We start from the raw sequence: 12,282 nt of genomic DNA on the forward strand, positions 1-12,282 counted from the left end.
TGCGATATAAATATAAAATGGGGCTTATTGAGGGAAAACTTAGAAGCACAGTGCCCTGCATACCCATTACCCGCCCCGAGAAGTGTGCGTAAGCTGGGCAGAGCTGCCCCAGATCCCCCAGGAAAAGGGACCCCATCCTATAACACTCTCCCTGCTTAATGGAAGGAAGCAAAGGACCTGGTGACTATGATAATAGAGCTACTTGGTCGAGGTAAATGCTGATACTAGACCTTGTTAGAAAGAGGGAGCTTTCAGCCTCTGATATCAGTCAGTTCTGTTTGGCCAACTCAGGTCGGCTAAGTCACTCCTTCCTGTGCTGCCGAGTGGGGCCGTGTGGACTGACGTAATGACATGTTCCAGTGCCATTCTAAGGAACGAGGTATGTGAGTATAAACAGATGGGAGGATGCGCACCCCGAGCTGGCAGGGCTCACCTCAGGATCGAACTGGGGAAGCAAAGAGAAAGACTCCCCTTTCACGTAATGGATTTCGTATTGCTTGAGTTTGCTACTCTGAGCACATGTTATAACCAAAATAATTTTATAGTAGAAATATATTGTTTAAAAAAAAAGATTGAATAAGGATGAATAAAAGTGTAAAGAGTGTTTTAAGTGCCGAAATGCAGTTTTCAGTTGAATATTTTGTGCACGTGTTTTCAAGCCTGCGAGAACTTCCCTTTACTCTCCTTGTTTTCTTTGAGAGCATTCTTACTTGATCCAGTTTAGACGCCCACAGACACCTGAGGTACGTGTTGGTAACATAACTTCAGAGCAAATACCTGAGTGATTTCCAAAAGAGCATGATGAAAATATTTTGCAGTCCCAGCTCCCGATCCTGTCACTTAAGGCACATTTAACATGATAATGTCCCATCGCTGGTTAATTGGGCCCTGCTTTGACTTCTTTGTGACCAGACTTGTGCCCCAGGCCTGAGTCAGCGGGTTATGACTACAGGACTGCTGGGTGGAGAATGGCCCCTCTCTTCTATCAGCCTCGGGAACAGTTGACAGTGGCATTTGCCCACTGCCCTTCCTACCTTCCCAAGGCCGGTTCAGCACCTGCTCGGAGTTTGCATGAGAAAACACAGTGCTGACTGTATGAATGAGGTCACTTGGAAAATGCATAATCACTTCATCACTGGAATGTTTTTAAAGATTTTACTACTTTTTAAAAATTATTTAAAATATGTGCATTCTTTGCAAAGCATCCTTATCTCATAAATAGCCACACCTCTGGTGGAGTATTTTACAGTCGAGCAGCTTTTCCTCAAAGGAAAGTGGCCCTATTCTGCCTTGGAAGCCCAACCTCTAAAGCAGGCTGGACTAGCTGGCCAGGGACCCAAGTCATGGGGGAAGCGGAGGACCCAAGGATGGGGACAGGGAGTGGCCAAGAGTGGATGCTTATTCTTCATCTGGAATCTTCCCTATCCTTCTGAGTGCTGTGACCCCACAGAGGTGCCTGCTTAAGTTGCTCTTGAGTCTTCCGCGTTCTCAGTGTGGGATTCCTGAAGGTCGTCGAGAGCCAGGCTGGAAGAAGGAGAGAGACCGAGTCTGGGGCAGGAAGGCAGAGTGCTTAGCAAAGGAGAAAGGGGGACCACTGTGGGTTGAATCATGTCCCCCCGAAAGATGTGTTGAAATCCTAACCCCCGATGCCTATGAGTGAGACCCTATTGGAAATAGAGACTTTACGGATGTCATCAGGTTAAGATGACATTAGTAAGGTAGACTCTTAATTCAGTATGACTGGTGTCCTTATAAGAGGAGAGAGACGCAGAGGGAAGATGATGTGAAGACGTGGGGAGAGAAGGAGGCCATGTGACAATGGAGGCAGAGATTGGAGTGAAGCTGCCCGAAGCCAGGGAATGACTGGGCTACCTGAAGCTGGAAGTGATGAGGGAGGAGCCTCCTCTAGAGCCTTTGGAGGGGGAGTGGCTCTGCCAGCACCTTGATTTCAGGCTTCCAGCCTTCAGAACTGTGAGAGAATGAATTTTTATTGTTTTAAGTCACCCAGTTTGTGCTGCTTTTTATGCCAGCCCCAGGCATCTAATGAAGGCACTATAAATAAAAAGGAAATGATACCAAAACTCAATTTTATGTATTTTCTGGTTTGAGTTATAGCTGTCCTTGCTGTAACCCTGGCTTCTGATTGACGTCATTTAAAAAACTGCAGTTGAACATTAAGACTTCAGAGAAGCACCTGGGCTCAGTAAGCGTCGCAGAGAGTGATTTTACGAAAACAGTTGTGTTCACATTGTTCTTTCATTCTTGTGACTGCTGAGACATACTGAGGAAGTGGTGAGCCACAGACCTGAGCTCAAGCTTCGAAATGCCCGAGTCAGCATGAGTAACATTGTCACTCGGGGGAGACAGGTTGACACCTGCTTTATTTGAGACTCAAGAAGATAATTCACGGTATTGATTCAGCATTTTTATTTGCAAGCGATAAGCAAACATGTAATCTTTTCTCTTTACTGTGATTCTTTTCATTGTGGCTAAGCAAGGAGAAATCTGTAGGTTTGGTGTAGGCCGCCCCATAGACATTCATCTGCAAAGAAGCTAAAGCCAGGGCATTTTAATGCATCAGAACAGAAGGCCCGTGTGTTTACATCAGGTCCCAAGTTGAGGCCCTTTGAAGCGGGTCTCATGGTGGGGAGAGAGTTGTTCCAGCACCTGGAATTAAACACCTGGGATGTGTACGTGTATTTCAGGCTCCATCTTCTGGGTTTGTCATGATGAGATCAGTTGTGGCGGTTATAGAGATATGACGGGTATAGGCCGCCCTAATGCCACTGGTGCCATTGGTCAATAGCTTCCCGGTTTTTCTCTTTCTGTTCTGGGAAGGAGAGATGAAGCCGTGTTAGGATAGCGGGGACTCTGACCTGAAGATAGCCACCGAGCTCTCTGGGCAGCTGTCAACTCAAACTGCCCTGCTGGTGGTGCCATGAACCACCTTTGTGTGTGCCTTGTTGGCAGATATCAAATGCTAGAGCTGCCAGGGCCTGAGAACACCGTGTCCAGAGGCTTCATTTTAAGGATCAGGCCCAAACAGATGACAGTCATGGAGCTGGGTGCCAGCAGAGCCAAAGCCAGGGTTAGGCATTCCAGTTCGGGGATCTTTGCCTACACAGCCAGCAAAGCGGGGAGGGTCTTATGCAGAAACTATCGGAAGTTATAACAACTTAGAAACAAAATGCAAAAGTAACAAAATAGTAGTAAAAATAGACTACAAGCTGTACCATTGAAAAAGTCATGGAAGGAAATGTCAGCTTTGAATGATGGGATCATGAGTAACTTTTCCTCCACACTGTTCTGTTTTCTAAGCTTTAAAAATAATATTTTTAACATTAACTGGAAAAGGGGTGGATGAAGCAAATATGGGGACATCTGGATATCTGTTGATTCTGGGTGGTGGTGTGTGGGGCTTCGCTATACTCTAAACTTTTACATATATTTGAAATCTTTCATAGTAAAAGGCTAAAAAGATCAGAAGGGAGTTTTTGATGAGGAAGAAAATCCCGATTTTATTCTGAGGAACATCTGTGTGCAGTTGTAGGCTTAGGCTCCTGATGCCATTCGAGGCTGCTGCCACAAGATACCACAAGAACTTAAGTATTTAAAAGCATTCATGCGGCTCCTCAAAAAGTTAAACAGAATTACCATTAAAGCCACCAATTCCACTCCCAGGTATATACCTAAGAGAACTGAAAATGACCAGATGAAAGCATAAACCGAAATGCGAGATATATGCATGTATGATTCAGCGATCGAAAGGGATGACCTCTTGTTATAGGCTGTGATATGAATGCACCTTGAAACATGCGAAGTAAAATACGCCAGGTGCAAAAAGACAAATACTATGTGATTCCACTTCTACGAAATGTCTATAATAGGCAAATTCCTGGAAACAGAAGGCAGAGGTCACCAGGGGCAGGAGAGTGGAGAGCTCTTGCGTAACGGGGAGAGTTTCTGTCTGACACATGGAAGAGTTTTGTAAATTGCGGTGACGATGGCACAACGCTGCGCATGTACTAAATGCCACTGGATTGTGCACTTAAAATTATGATGGCAAGTTTTATTATGTTCTGTATCTTTTACCACAATTTTTTTTTTTTTTAAGTATTTCAAAAGCGTTGGGAGGATGGGAAGTCCTGACAGAAGTCATAAGGATCAGAAGCCTGTGAACCTGACTTCAGTGCTAATGAAACACATCCTCTGTGGCACTGGGCTAACAGAATAGAATGTCCTGGTGGCCTCAGAGTGTGGAGAAAAGGCGTGTCCCTGTGGTTCTTCGCACCTGTGAGAGCCAGATATCCTCGACAGAAAGGGTCCCTGTTTACCACTAGGTGTTCAGGCCCTGAGGCTGCTGGCAGTGTTTCCTTCCTGAGCTTGGACTTGGTGCTAGCTACCGTTGGTGCTGAAATCCCCTTTGGGACTTGGTATCTCAGGGACAGCCTGGAGCTCAGTGTCACTCTCAAGCAGGAGCTTGGGTGTTAGGTGTAGGCCATTCAGATAGTTCTCAGGCTGGGTGGGCTAGCTACTCTTAGCCAGTCTTGAGAACACGATTGCGACATAGAAGTTGATCCCTCCCACCTCAGGGCATGCCAGATTCTTCTCAGACCTTTTCACTCAAAGGGAAGGCCTCCCTGGTAAAGACCAGAGGCCCTGACAGTGTGGGGGACCACGTGTGGCTAAGCATCCTTTGTCATGCAGCCAACGTCTGATGGCCTGACCCAGGCTTCTGGCCTGGAAGGTCGAAGCAGGCCGTGCCGCCACATAGGCCTTGGAAGTGGGAGCTCAGCACACTGTTTATCCTGGAGCTTTCTGAGGCAGAAACTCAAACTTACTTTTGCCGTGCAGAGCTGGTGGTTTTGCAGCCAATGCAGAGCCCAGTGAAGCTCTAACCCTTCCTGGCCCCCTTCCGCAGACCAGGACCGGCGTCCTGGGTGGATTGGTAGAGAGGCCTTCCTGGTGGGGCTTTAAGGTCCTCAGGAAGGTCATTGTCCAGAAGTCTCTCTCCAGACCACCTGCCTAAAATTCCTCCACTGGAAACCCAAGTCCTTCTGGTCACCCATGGTAATCCCTCAGCATTTGCTTTTATGAAGCCAGAATATCGGGGAGGGGACTAACATCCAAGTGCTCTCAGTTATTCCAAGACTAGGTGACATTGTGAGATCAAGATAGCTAACTGAAACGAGAGTCCCGATGAGGGCGAGGGAGAGTGGGGGTCCCAGAGAAGGGCTCTGAGCGCTACCCCTGGGGAGAGCTTTCTGGCCACTGGGCAGCAGAAGGTGTTCTGGGGCAGAGACAAGGGAAGAGGAGGAAATTGAAATGTTTCTCCTTTATCAATAGGTATCCTCAGGCCACTGGGCTCACTCCACCTCTCTGCCTCCTTCAAGGCCTGGGGAGACCCCGTCTGGGTCCCAATGCTTTACCCCCTCACTCTATCCTCATGGGCCAGTTCTTGCATTGAAGATTTCCAGGACCGCTATGCATTTAATCATCTTTCATTTGCAAGAACAGAGCTTTGCTGGCTTAGTTCAGATCCCTTACTATGTCACCTTGGGTATTTCCGTAAAATGGAAATTATAAGGCCTCAGAGTCTGGAGTTAAGGATTAGGTGGTTCCGTCCGGTGCCCGATGGAGCTGCTGCTCGTCAGTGACAACAGCTGCTGTCACAGGCCTGAAGGCCTGTGCCTTGTCTTCATAGCTGTGGGCAAGGCCTGAGGCCCCTGATCTTAGTCTCCTCTGGCTTTGGTAGAGGACCTGTCATCCCTGAGGAGCCTAACCTCTCATCTTAATTTATCATGAAAGGGAAAACTGAATGTTTTCCACCCAATGTTAGAGATCTGGACTTGAAACATTTTAAAGGCACAAAATAAAATGCTGTTATGAATTCTGTGAGTAAAAAAAGAAAACGCTAAAGGAATTTTGGAGGCCACATTCTCATTTTTTAAATGCCTCTCCCGAAGCTGTCCACCAAGGTAAACAAATCTCCAACAGAAGTTAGCAGCCCAAGTTGTTCCAGGATGTTTCCAGGAAAGTTTGGTCTGCCAGGGTCCAAGCCCAACACCTGTGTGCAGAGCTCAGCCAGGTGCCACCTGAAGAGTAATGGGCATGGCCTGCAGCCTTGGGGTACCCGGTATTCACATTCTTTTCACTAAGATGCCCTAAGGCTGTGTTACCTCCCAAATCCACCAGAGCCAACAAGCTAGGCGGTGACAACTTCAGAACAGAAATCGCTGACTTTCTTTAACAAAGGTCACCGAACCCGGGGCCTTAGGGCCAAGCTCATGTGCACGTGGCGCTTGCTCAGGAGCAATATCAGTCTGGAAGTTGGGAGAAAACCAAAAGAGAAAAAAAACACACGCGTGCAACACGCACGGGCCTGCTGATCTGATCCCTATTAAATGTATCTACAAATTTTTGCTATGGTGACACTTGACAGCACTTAGATTCAACCCTATGGAAAGCCGTGATTCAAAAATAAAGCCTCCCTTTAAAGCCTTCCAACCCATGCCCACACACAGCTGTCCTCACTGAGGCCTTGATGAAATCAGCGTTTCCTGGGGTGGGGGAGGCAGGAGCCCCGTCTGTCTGCTCAGGGTAGAGGGCAGGGTTGAGAAGTGCTAATTCCCTGGTAAGGCACACTGAAGCAGAGGCGGTGGCTTAGCAAAGAAGATGCCAACAGCAGCTGGGTAAGGCACCAGCAAACATGTAGAAACGTGCAGGTGTCCGATGCTATGGGTGAGTTGGAGCCTCTGCATCGGCTGTAAATGTTGGTGTTGGAAGTAGGGAGGGCACGAGGCAGGGCACTGGAGACCAGTGCTCTGAGTTTTCCTGCATTGCTTCCACCAGTCAATAAGATGCTTATTATAGTGACTTGGTAAACGAAGGCCTTAGTTTTCCTGGATGAGTAGTTCCTGGAGCCATTACACTGATGTAAATCCAAGGCCTCGAAAGTCAGTTTGAAATCCTCCCAACCCAACTCTTCCAGAGCTAAGCCACTAGTGTAGGTGCTAAGATAGAGAACACCAGCCACCACGGTGATCCCCATGTACGAGGAGAAAGCATAGTCAGCCCCAAATTCTCCCAGCCCCACAGCCCCTGGGCCTCTGGTAACTGAGGGGTTCTGTCGTCTTCTATCCCCTCTCAAGTTCTCTTGCCATTTTATGACGTTCTCCCTTCTTTTCAAGACTCCCATGGACATGAAAGAGCTTCTCTTCCTCTAATAAAAATTCAGGGAGAAGTAGAGGCAAACCGTGATTTTCCCACAAAGCCCCACATCCCCGGGGATGCTGGCTGAGAGCTCTCACCGTTCACCTCCGCGAAGCTCTCCAACTCTTGTAATTCCTCAGAATATTCTCTGTGCAGCTCGTCAGTCCACAGTTTCTGCCTGTTCTCCGCTGGGAAGAGGGAAGAGGTGAGAATGAGGGCCGCTGCACACATTTAGGGGAACATCAAGCATTTTGCCTAAGAGACTCAATCTTGTCGGAAAGGTATTTTGTGTGAGGAATGGGGATGGGGCTTCACCGAAATGCATTACTCCTGCCAGAGACTCTCACACTTGAAAGACCTAGGAAGTCTTCCCATCCAGCTGCCTCATGGTGCAAATGAGAAGACCGAGACCCCAAAAAGTGAAGCGATTTAGCTCCGCCCAGAGTTAGTGATGTGTCCAAGTACGAGGCCACTTAGAAACCAGAAGTCCGAAGGCCAGAAATGAATTCTATGAGGGATTAATCCAACGTGAAGTTCATTTCCCATTAAGTAACACCTTCAGGTCCTTTTAGCATCTTTGAGGACCTATCACAGCCAGAATGTATGCTGGGCGCTGGGATTACAGAGGCAAGTAAAAGAGATTCTGTCCCTCTATTAAAAGGCATTATGATGACTAAGTTAGAATTCTGCAGTGCACAGCAATGGCCCGTGGTAGGGAGTCTGAGATGTTCCCTAGGATGCATGCCCGTAGGTGACTGTCTCCCCTTATATGGGGCTGGCCTAGTGACTCATTGCTAATGAACAGAATATGGCAAAAGTGATGGGATGTGACTTCACAGATAGGTTACAAGCAAGGTTGTGGCTTCCACTAGGCTTCTCTCCCTTTCTCTCTCTCTCTGTCTGTCTCGGAGGGAAGCCGTCCGCTACGGTGTAAGCTGTCTTAGGGAGAGGCCCCGTTGTGGCAAAAACTGATGTCTTTGACTAGTGGTTAGCAAGGACCTGAAGCTTGCCAACAGCCATGTGAATGAACTTGAAAACAAACCTCGCAGTCAGGCTTTGAGATGACTGTAGCCCGTTGATAGACCCTGAGCCTTAGTTGATAGACCAGCTAAGCCATACCTAGTTTGCTGACCCCAGCAACTGTGAGACAATAATGTTCATTGTTTTAAGCTACTAAATTTGAGAGGTAATTTGTTTAAACTGTTAGGTTTGGGGGTTATTTGTTACACAGCAATGGATGACTAGTACAGGATATGGGGTTGTCAGGCAAAGTTCCTAACGGAAATACCAATTGCAGGTCTCCTTATTTTGTAAAGCAATGCATTCCAGCAAAGTTGGCTGTAAACCTTATTATGAGGAATCCTAGTTCTGCATTATGAAATTAGAGGCACGAAAAAACACCCCAGTGAAAAGCGAAACCTCTTGCGAAGAACACATACATTGGTACTCCAGTCCTGCCCCATGCCTCACCATCCCATGGCGGTTGAATAATAAAGCTCGCCAACAGTGCTTTGAGCCCAGAGGGAATCCCCACCTGAACTCACCTCACCAGCAGGTGCAGCTGTTCCTCACCTGTTCTAATTTAGCCCAGGGGAAAAAAAAATAGCTCTAGATTTTAGATTTTTACAGGTAAAGTAAGTTAGTTTCCAAGTTCACTCATTTCTGCCCTTAAGTCTTCACATTCGGTGTGAGAGCTGTGGTTATCGAGTGGAAATTATTTAAAGCTCTCTTCATTTCAAGATATTTCTTTGAACTGGGCTTCAGCTGAAAAAAAAATCCATAACAACCGGACGGCCATGTCTGGTGCTGGAGGGACTGGCCTCTCAGAACACCTCATTCCTCCCATGAGATGAGCCATGATTCCCCCCACATCATGGGGGCGAGGGACCGAAGCACTGTCGCCCCCACCAGCTTGCACGCACAGGAGGAGGGGGTGGTCGATGATGGAAGCAGAGACTGAGGAGAGCCGCTGGTTCCCGACACACTCAGCATAACGGTGTTGGGAGAAACGATAGCAGTATCTCTATGCGGAAACAGTAATGCTGACCATCTTAAGTCCTTCATGAAAGAAAGGGCTTTTAAGAATAATGAATGAATCATTAATTATATCACGTTTATAGTATTTAACAAATGAAAACTCAAGTTATCTGTGAATTGGTCTCAGTGCAGCTTCCTTCGGTAAATCCCATGTTTTTCCCACACTTGTGCCTTGACCTACGTAGTTACAGGACTCTTTAGTCTGGCGAGAGGGATTGGTACTCCAGTCCTGCCTCATGCCTCACACCTTGCCCCACATCCACACATTTCTTAGAAGGGCATTCAGGCTCACAGAGGTGCCGTGACCTAATCAAGGTCACACAGCTGGTCAAGGTAGAGCTGGGGCTGGAGCCAGAGCTCCAGGTTACCACGCTCTACTACTGATTAGAACACACTGTGAATGGCAGCATGTCCCTTAGGGCCTGCCATAAGCCCCAGTGATGCTCCAAGTAACAGAAAGCTGCTGTGGGGGCACAGGGTGCTTAGGCTCTAGGAAGCAGATGCTTCATGAGCCACCACCAGTTCCTAAAGAAGCATTTTCCATCCCTGTGTACTGGAGAAAAACAACTGTCTTCCCAAATTGACTTTAGAGGTGTCCCAAATTGGACCTTTGACTCAGCAATGAATAAGAACAATTCAGGTTGGGGGACACTATGCATTGTGTACATCCCTTCTCAAGTACATGCATTTCATCAGCTTCGTGCCTCTTTTCTCCCTAAAGTGACCTGGCTCTTTACCCAGAAGCTTAGAGATGGTAGATGACTGTTTCCTGGCTTCAGATTCAATTTTATCAAAGTGTCACTCCTTCTACCTATTATTGGGCACTGTTCTGCCCATTCACAGCAGTTGGCCAGGTGACAGCAGATGAACTCAGGTACATCCTAGGTATTCACCATCTGTCCTGGCCCCCCACGACTGACACCTGAGCTTCCGTTCGAGACGAGGGACCTCTGGCTTAGTCACGTGTCTCATTGTTCTGCTCAGCCTCCGAGGATGGAAGTTGTTTGCCTCCTAAACTCCCAGCCGTTCCCACCAGTAGAGCCTGTCAGAAGCTTGCTTCTCTGATTTCTATCAAGAGCTGCCCAACCTCCATCTTACCAGCCTTTTCAGTGTTTCTTGACATTTGTTAACTTTTAAATCCCAAGTCTTGTGAGGCCTGGAGATTTTCTCAGTGTGCTTAATATCTATCCAATTTTTTTAAAGGCATTTTATCTCCCAGAGTTTTCTGCTTGCTTCTTCCTCACCATTTGAAAACAGTCCTGTTATTTTTACTGAGCAAGTTACCTTGCCGAGCGAGCCGAGCAACACAAAGACTTTATTCAGACACACGCACAATTAACGAATCGAGCTATAGACACAGAGACAGTCCGTGCTCAGAGTCCTTGGAAGACTCGTTCAAGGGCAGTAAACTCCAATGCCTTCAAGGGTCGGCAGGTCATGGAAATGAGGTCCATGCCAGGCAGGGGACACCAGGGCCTACTTCAGGCTGAAGCTCAAAAGCCTTCCAAGTGCATTGGAAATGAAGACTAAAAAAAACACTGCTGGCAGATCACCACACATTCAGGGGCTTGCACATCAGAAAACTGGGACCCAGGGAGAGGAAGTGGCCAAGGCCACTTAGCAGCCAAGCTGTCACCAAACCCACAGTCCCAGCACCGAGTCCACGTGCCCGCCTCCTGCTCACAGTGCTATCACCCTTGCACATAAGGTGTACGGTCCCCCAAAAAGCCCACACCGAGATACCTTGCTCTCGACTAAAATGTGGGTTTTCCTCTTTGTGTTTTTAACTTTCTGAAATCAGGATGTATCTCATCACTGTTAAGTGCATGTGGCACTGTCCCTTTTTGTTCCTTATCCTGACAACATAGTCAATCAAAGATGTGACCAACAATTATAAGACATGCGGAATTTTAAGAGCTGCAGTCACTTTGATACCCGAGGGCCTACCTCTAGCCTGTGGCCCCTTGCGGTCCCTGCAGTCCGGCTGACTGGGAGCGAGGGGGAACCGGGGGGCCAGCAGAAGGCAGGCCACCAACATCCTTACCGATGAGCTCGTTTCGGGGTTTGGGGAGCCGCTTGCCATGCTTCTTGAGGAAACTTGAGGCATCTGATTCTTGCAGGAAAACCTTCTGGTCCACGCCTGAAACCAAAAAGAGGCCAGTGACAACCAGGATGAGCTCACCAGGGCTACCACAGGAGCTGGCCCACTCACCCTGCACTCCTGGCTGGCCCCTGCACTCACCTTCCTGAGCCTCTTGTCCAGAGACCTGGTTGATGCCCACCGATGCACTGGACCCCTCCTGCGGCACTGTGAGATGAGAGCAGAGAGCGAGGGCTGGAGCACACCTAGAGGACCCTCATCCCCGGCCAGGCCAGGATAGACCTTCCCAAGCTCTGTGACCTGCCAGGCTCTGGTGTGGAGTCTTGGGTCCCACACACACCAGCCCAGAGCCAATCTCCCCAAGAAACCACAAGACAAGCTGTTTTCTCTGTGTTGTATTGTTACGCACACACACACACACACACACACACACACACACACCAGGCACGACTGTCTTATAAATAAGCACCCCCTTTTCTCCCTGGGCCACCTGAGCAGCCTCAACATCGGTCCATCCTTGGGGTCTCGCCACACTCACTGGACAGGAACATAGCAGCTGAGAGGCAGGAGACCAGGAGCAGCTGTCTCCAGGCCATCTTTGGAGAGGCTGAGGCTCTGTCTGGGAACCACAGGGCAAACAGGGTTCTGCAGACTCAGGCTGCCGGATCCTCACTTCAGTACCAAGTCGGGAGAGACAGAGGAGAGAGGCAGGCGACCGGGGTGTCACTGAGCGGGGGAGTGGGAGGGGTCCTGGCCGTGGCTTCCATTGGCTGTTCTTACTGGGGCACCGGAGATGTTTTTGGCACCTTGCAAACCTCACAGAAGCAGAGCCTGTCATGGGGGCCTGGGCTAGAACAGTTTTGAAGTGGCCTTTCCAAGATCCGCACCCAGAGTTGCTGTTGGAATGCCCGGCCTCAGAGTCAGGATTCTAG

At 48.5% G+C, this 12,282-nt stretch overlaps 1 protein-coding gene across 1 annotated transcript; it reads right to left on the reverse strand.

Moving 5' to 3' along the window:
* Nucleotides 1–2,261: 2,261 nt before the first annotated feature.
* Nucleotides 2,262–12,067, reverse strand: UCMA (upper zone of growth plate and cartilage matrix associated). The gene is made up of 5 exons (XM_039877404.1): nt 11,889–12,067; nt 11,492–11,557; nt 11,294–11,389; nt 7,311–7,400; nt 2,262–2,830 (listed from the first exon to the last, which is right to left on the reverse strand). Exons 1-5 carry the CDS (start codon nt 11,944–11,946, stop codon nt 2,778–2,780), a joined length of 363 nt encoding a protein of 120 aa, XP_039733338.1. The 5' UTR covers nt 11,947–12,067; the 3' UTR covers nt 2,262–2,777.
* Between the last annotated feature and the right edge of the window lie 215 nt (nt 12,068–12,282).

Source organism: Pteropus medius, unplaced genomic scaffold, assembly GCF_902729225.1.
Source record: "Pteropus medius unplaced genomic scaffold, Ma_sr-lr_union100, whole genome shotgun sequence".
NCBI classification, from domain to species: Eukaryota; Metazoa; Chordata; class Mammalia; order Chiroptera; family Pteropodidae; genus Pteropus; species Pteropus medius.

Bases quoted from the DNA above. Each gene is read 5' to 3' on its own strand.
- UCMA (XM_039877404.1), bottom strand. From the start codon at position 11,946: ATGGCCTGGAGACAGCTGCTCCTGGTCTCCTGCCTCTCAGCTGCTATG. The intron at 11,390-11,491 runs GTGAGTGCAGGG...TTTTGGTTTCAG, and splicing joins TGGACAAGAGGCTCAGGAAG to GCGTGGACCAGAAGGTTTTC. The intron at 2,831-7,310 runs GTGAGAGCTCTC...TCTCCTTCCCAG, and splicing joins GAGCTTCGCGGAGGTGAACG to AACAGAAAGAGAAAAACCGG.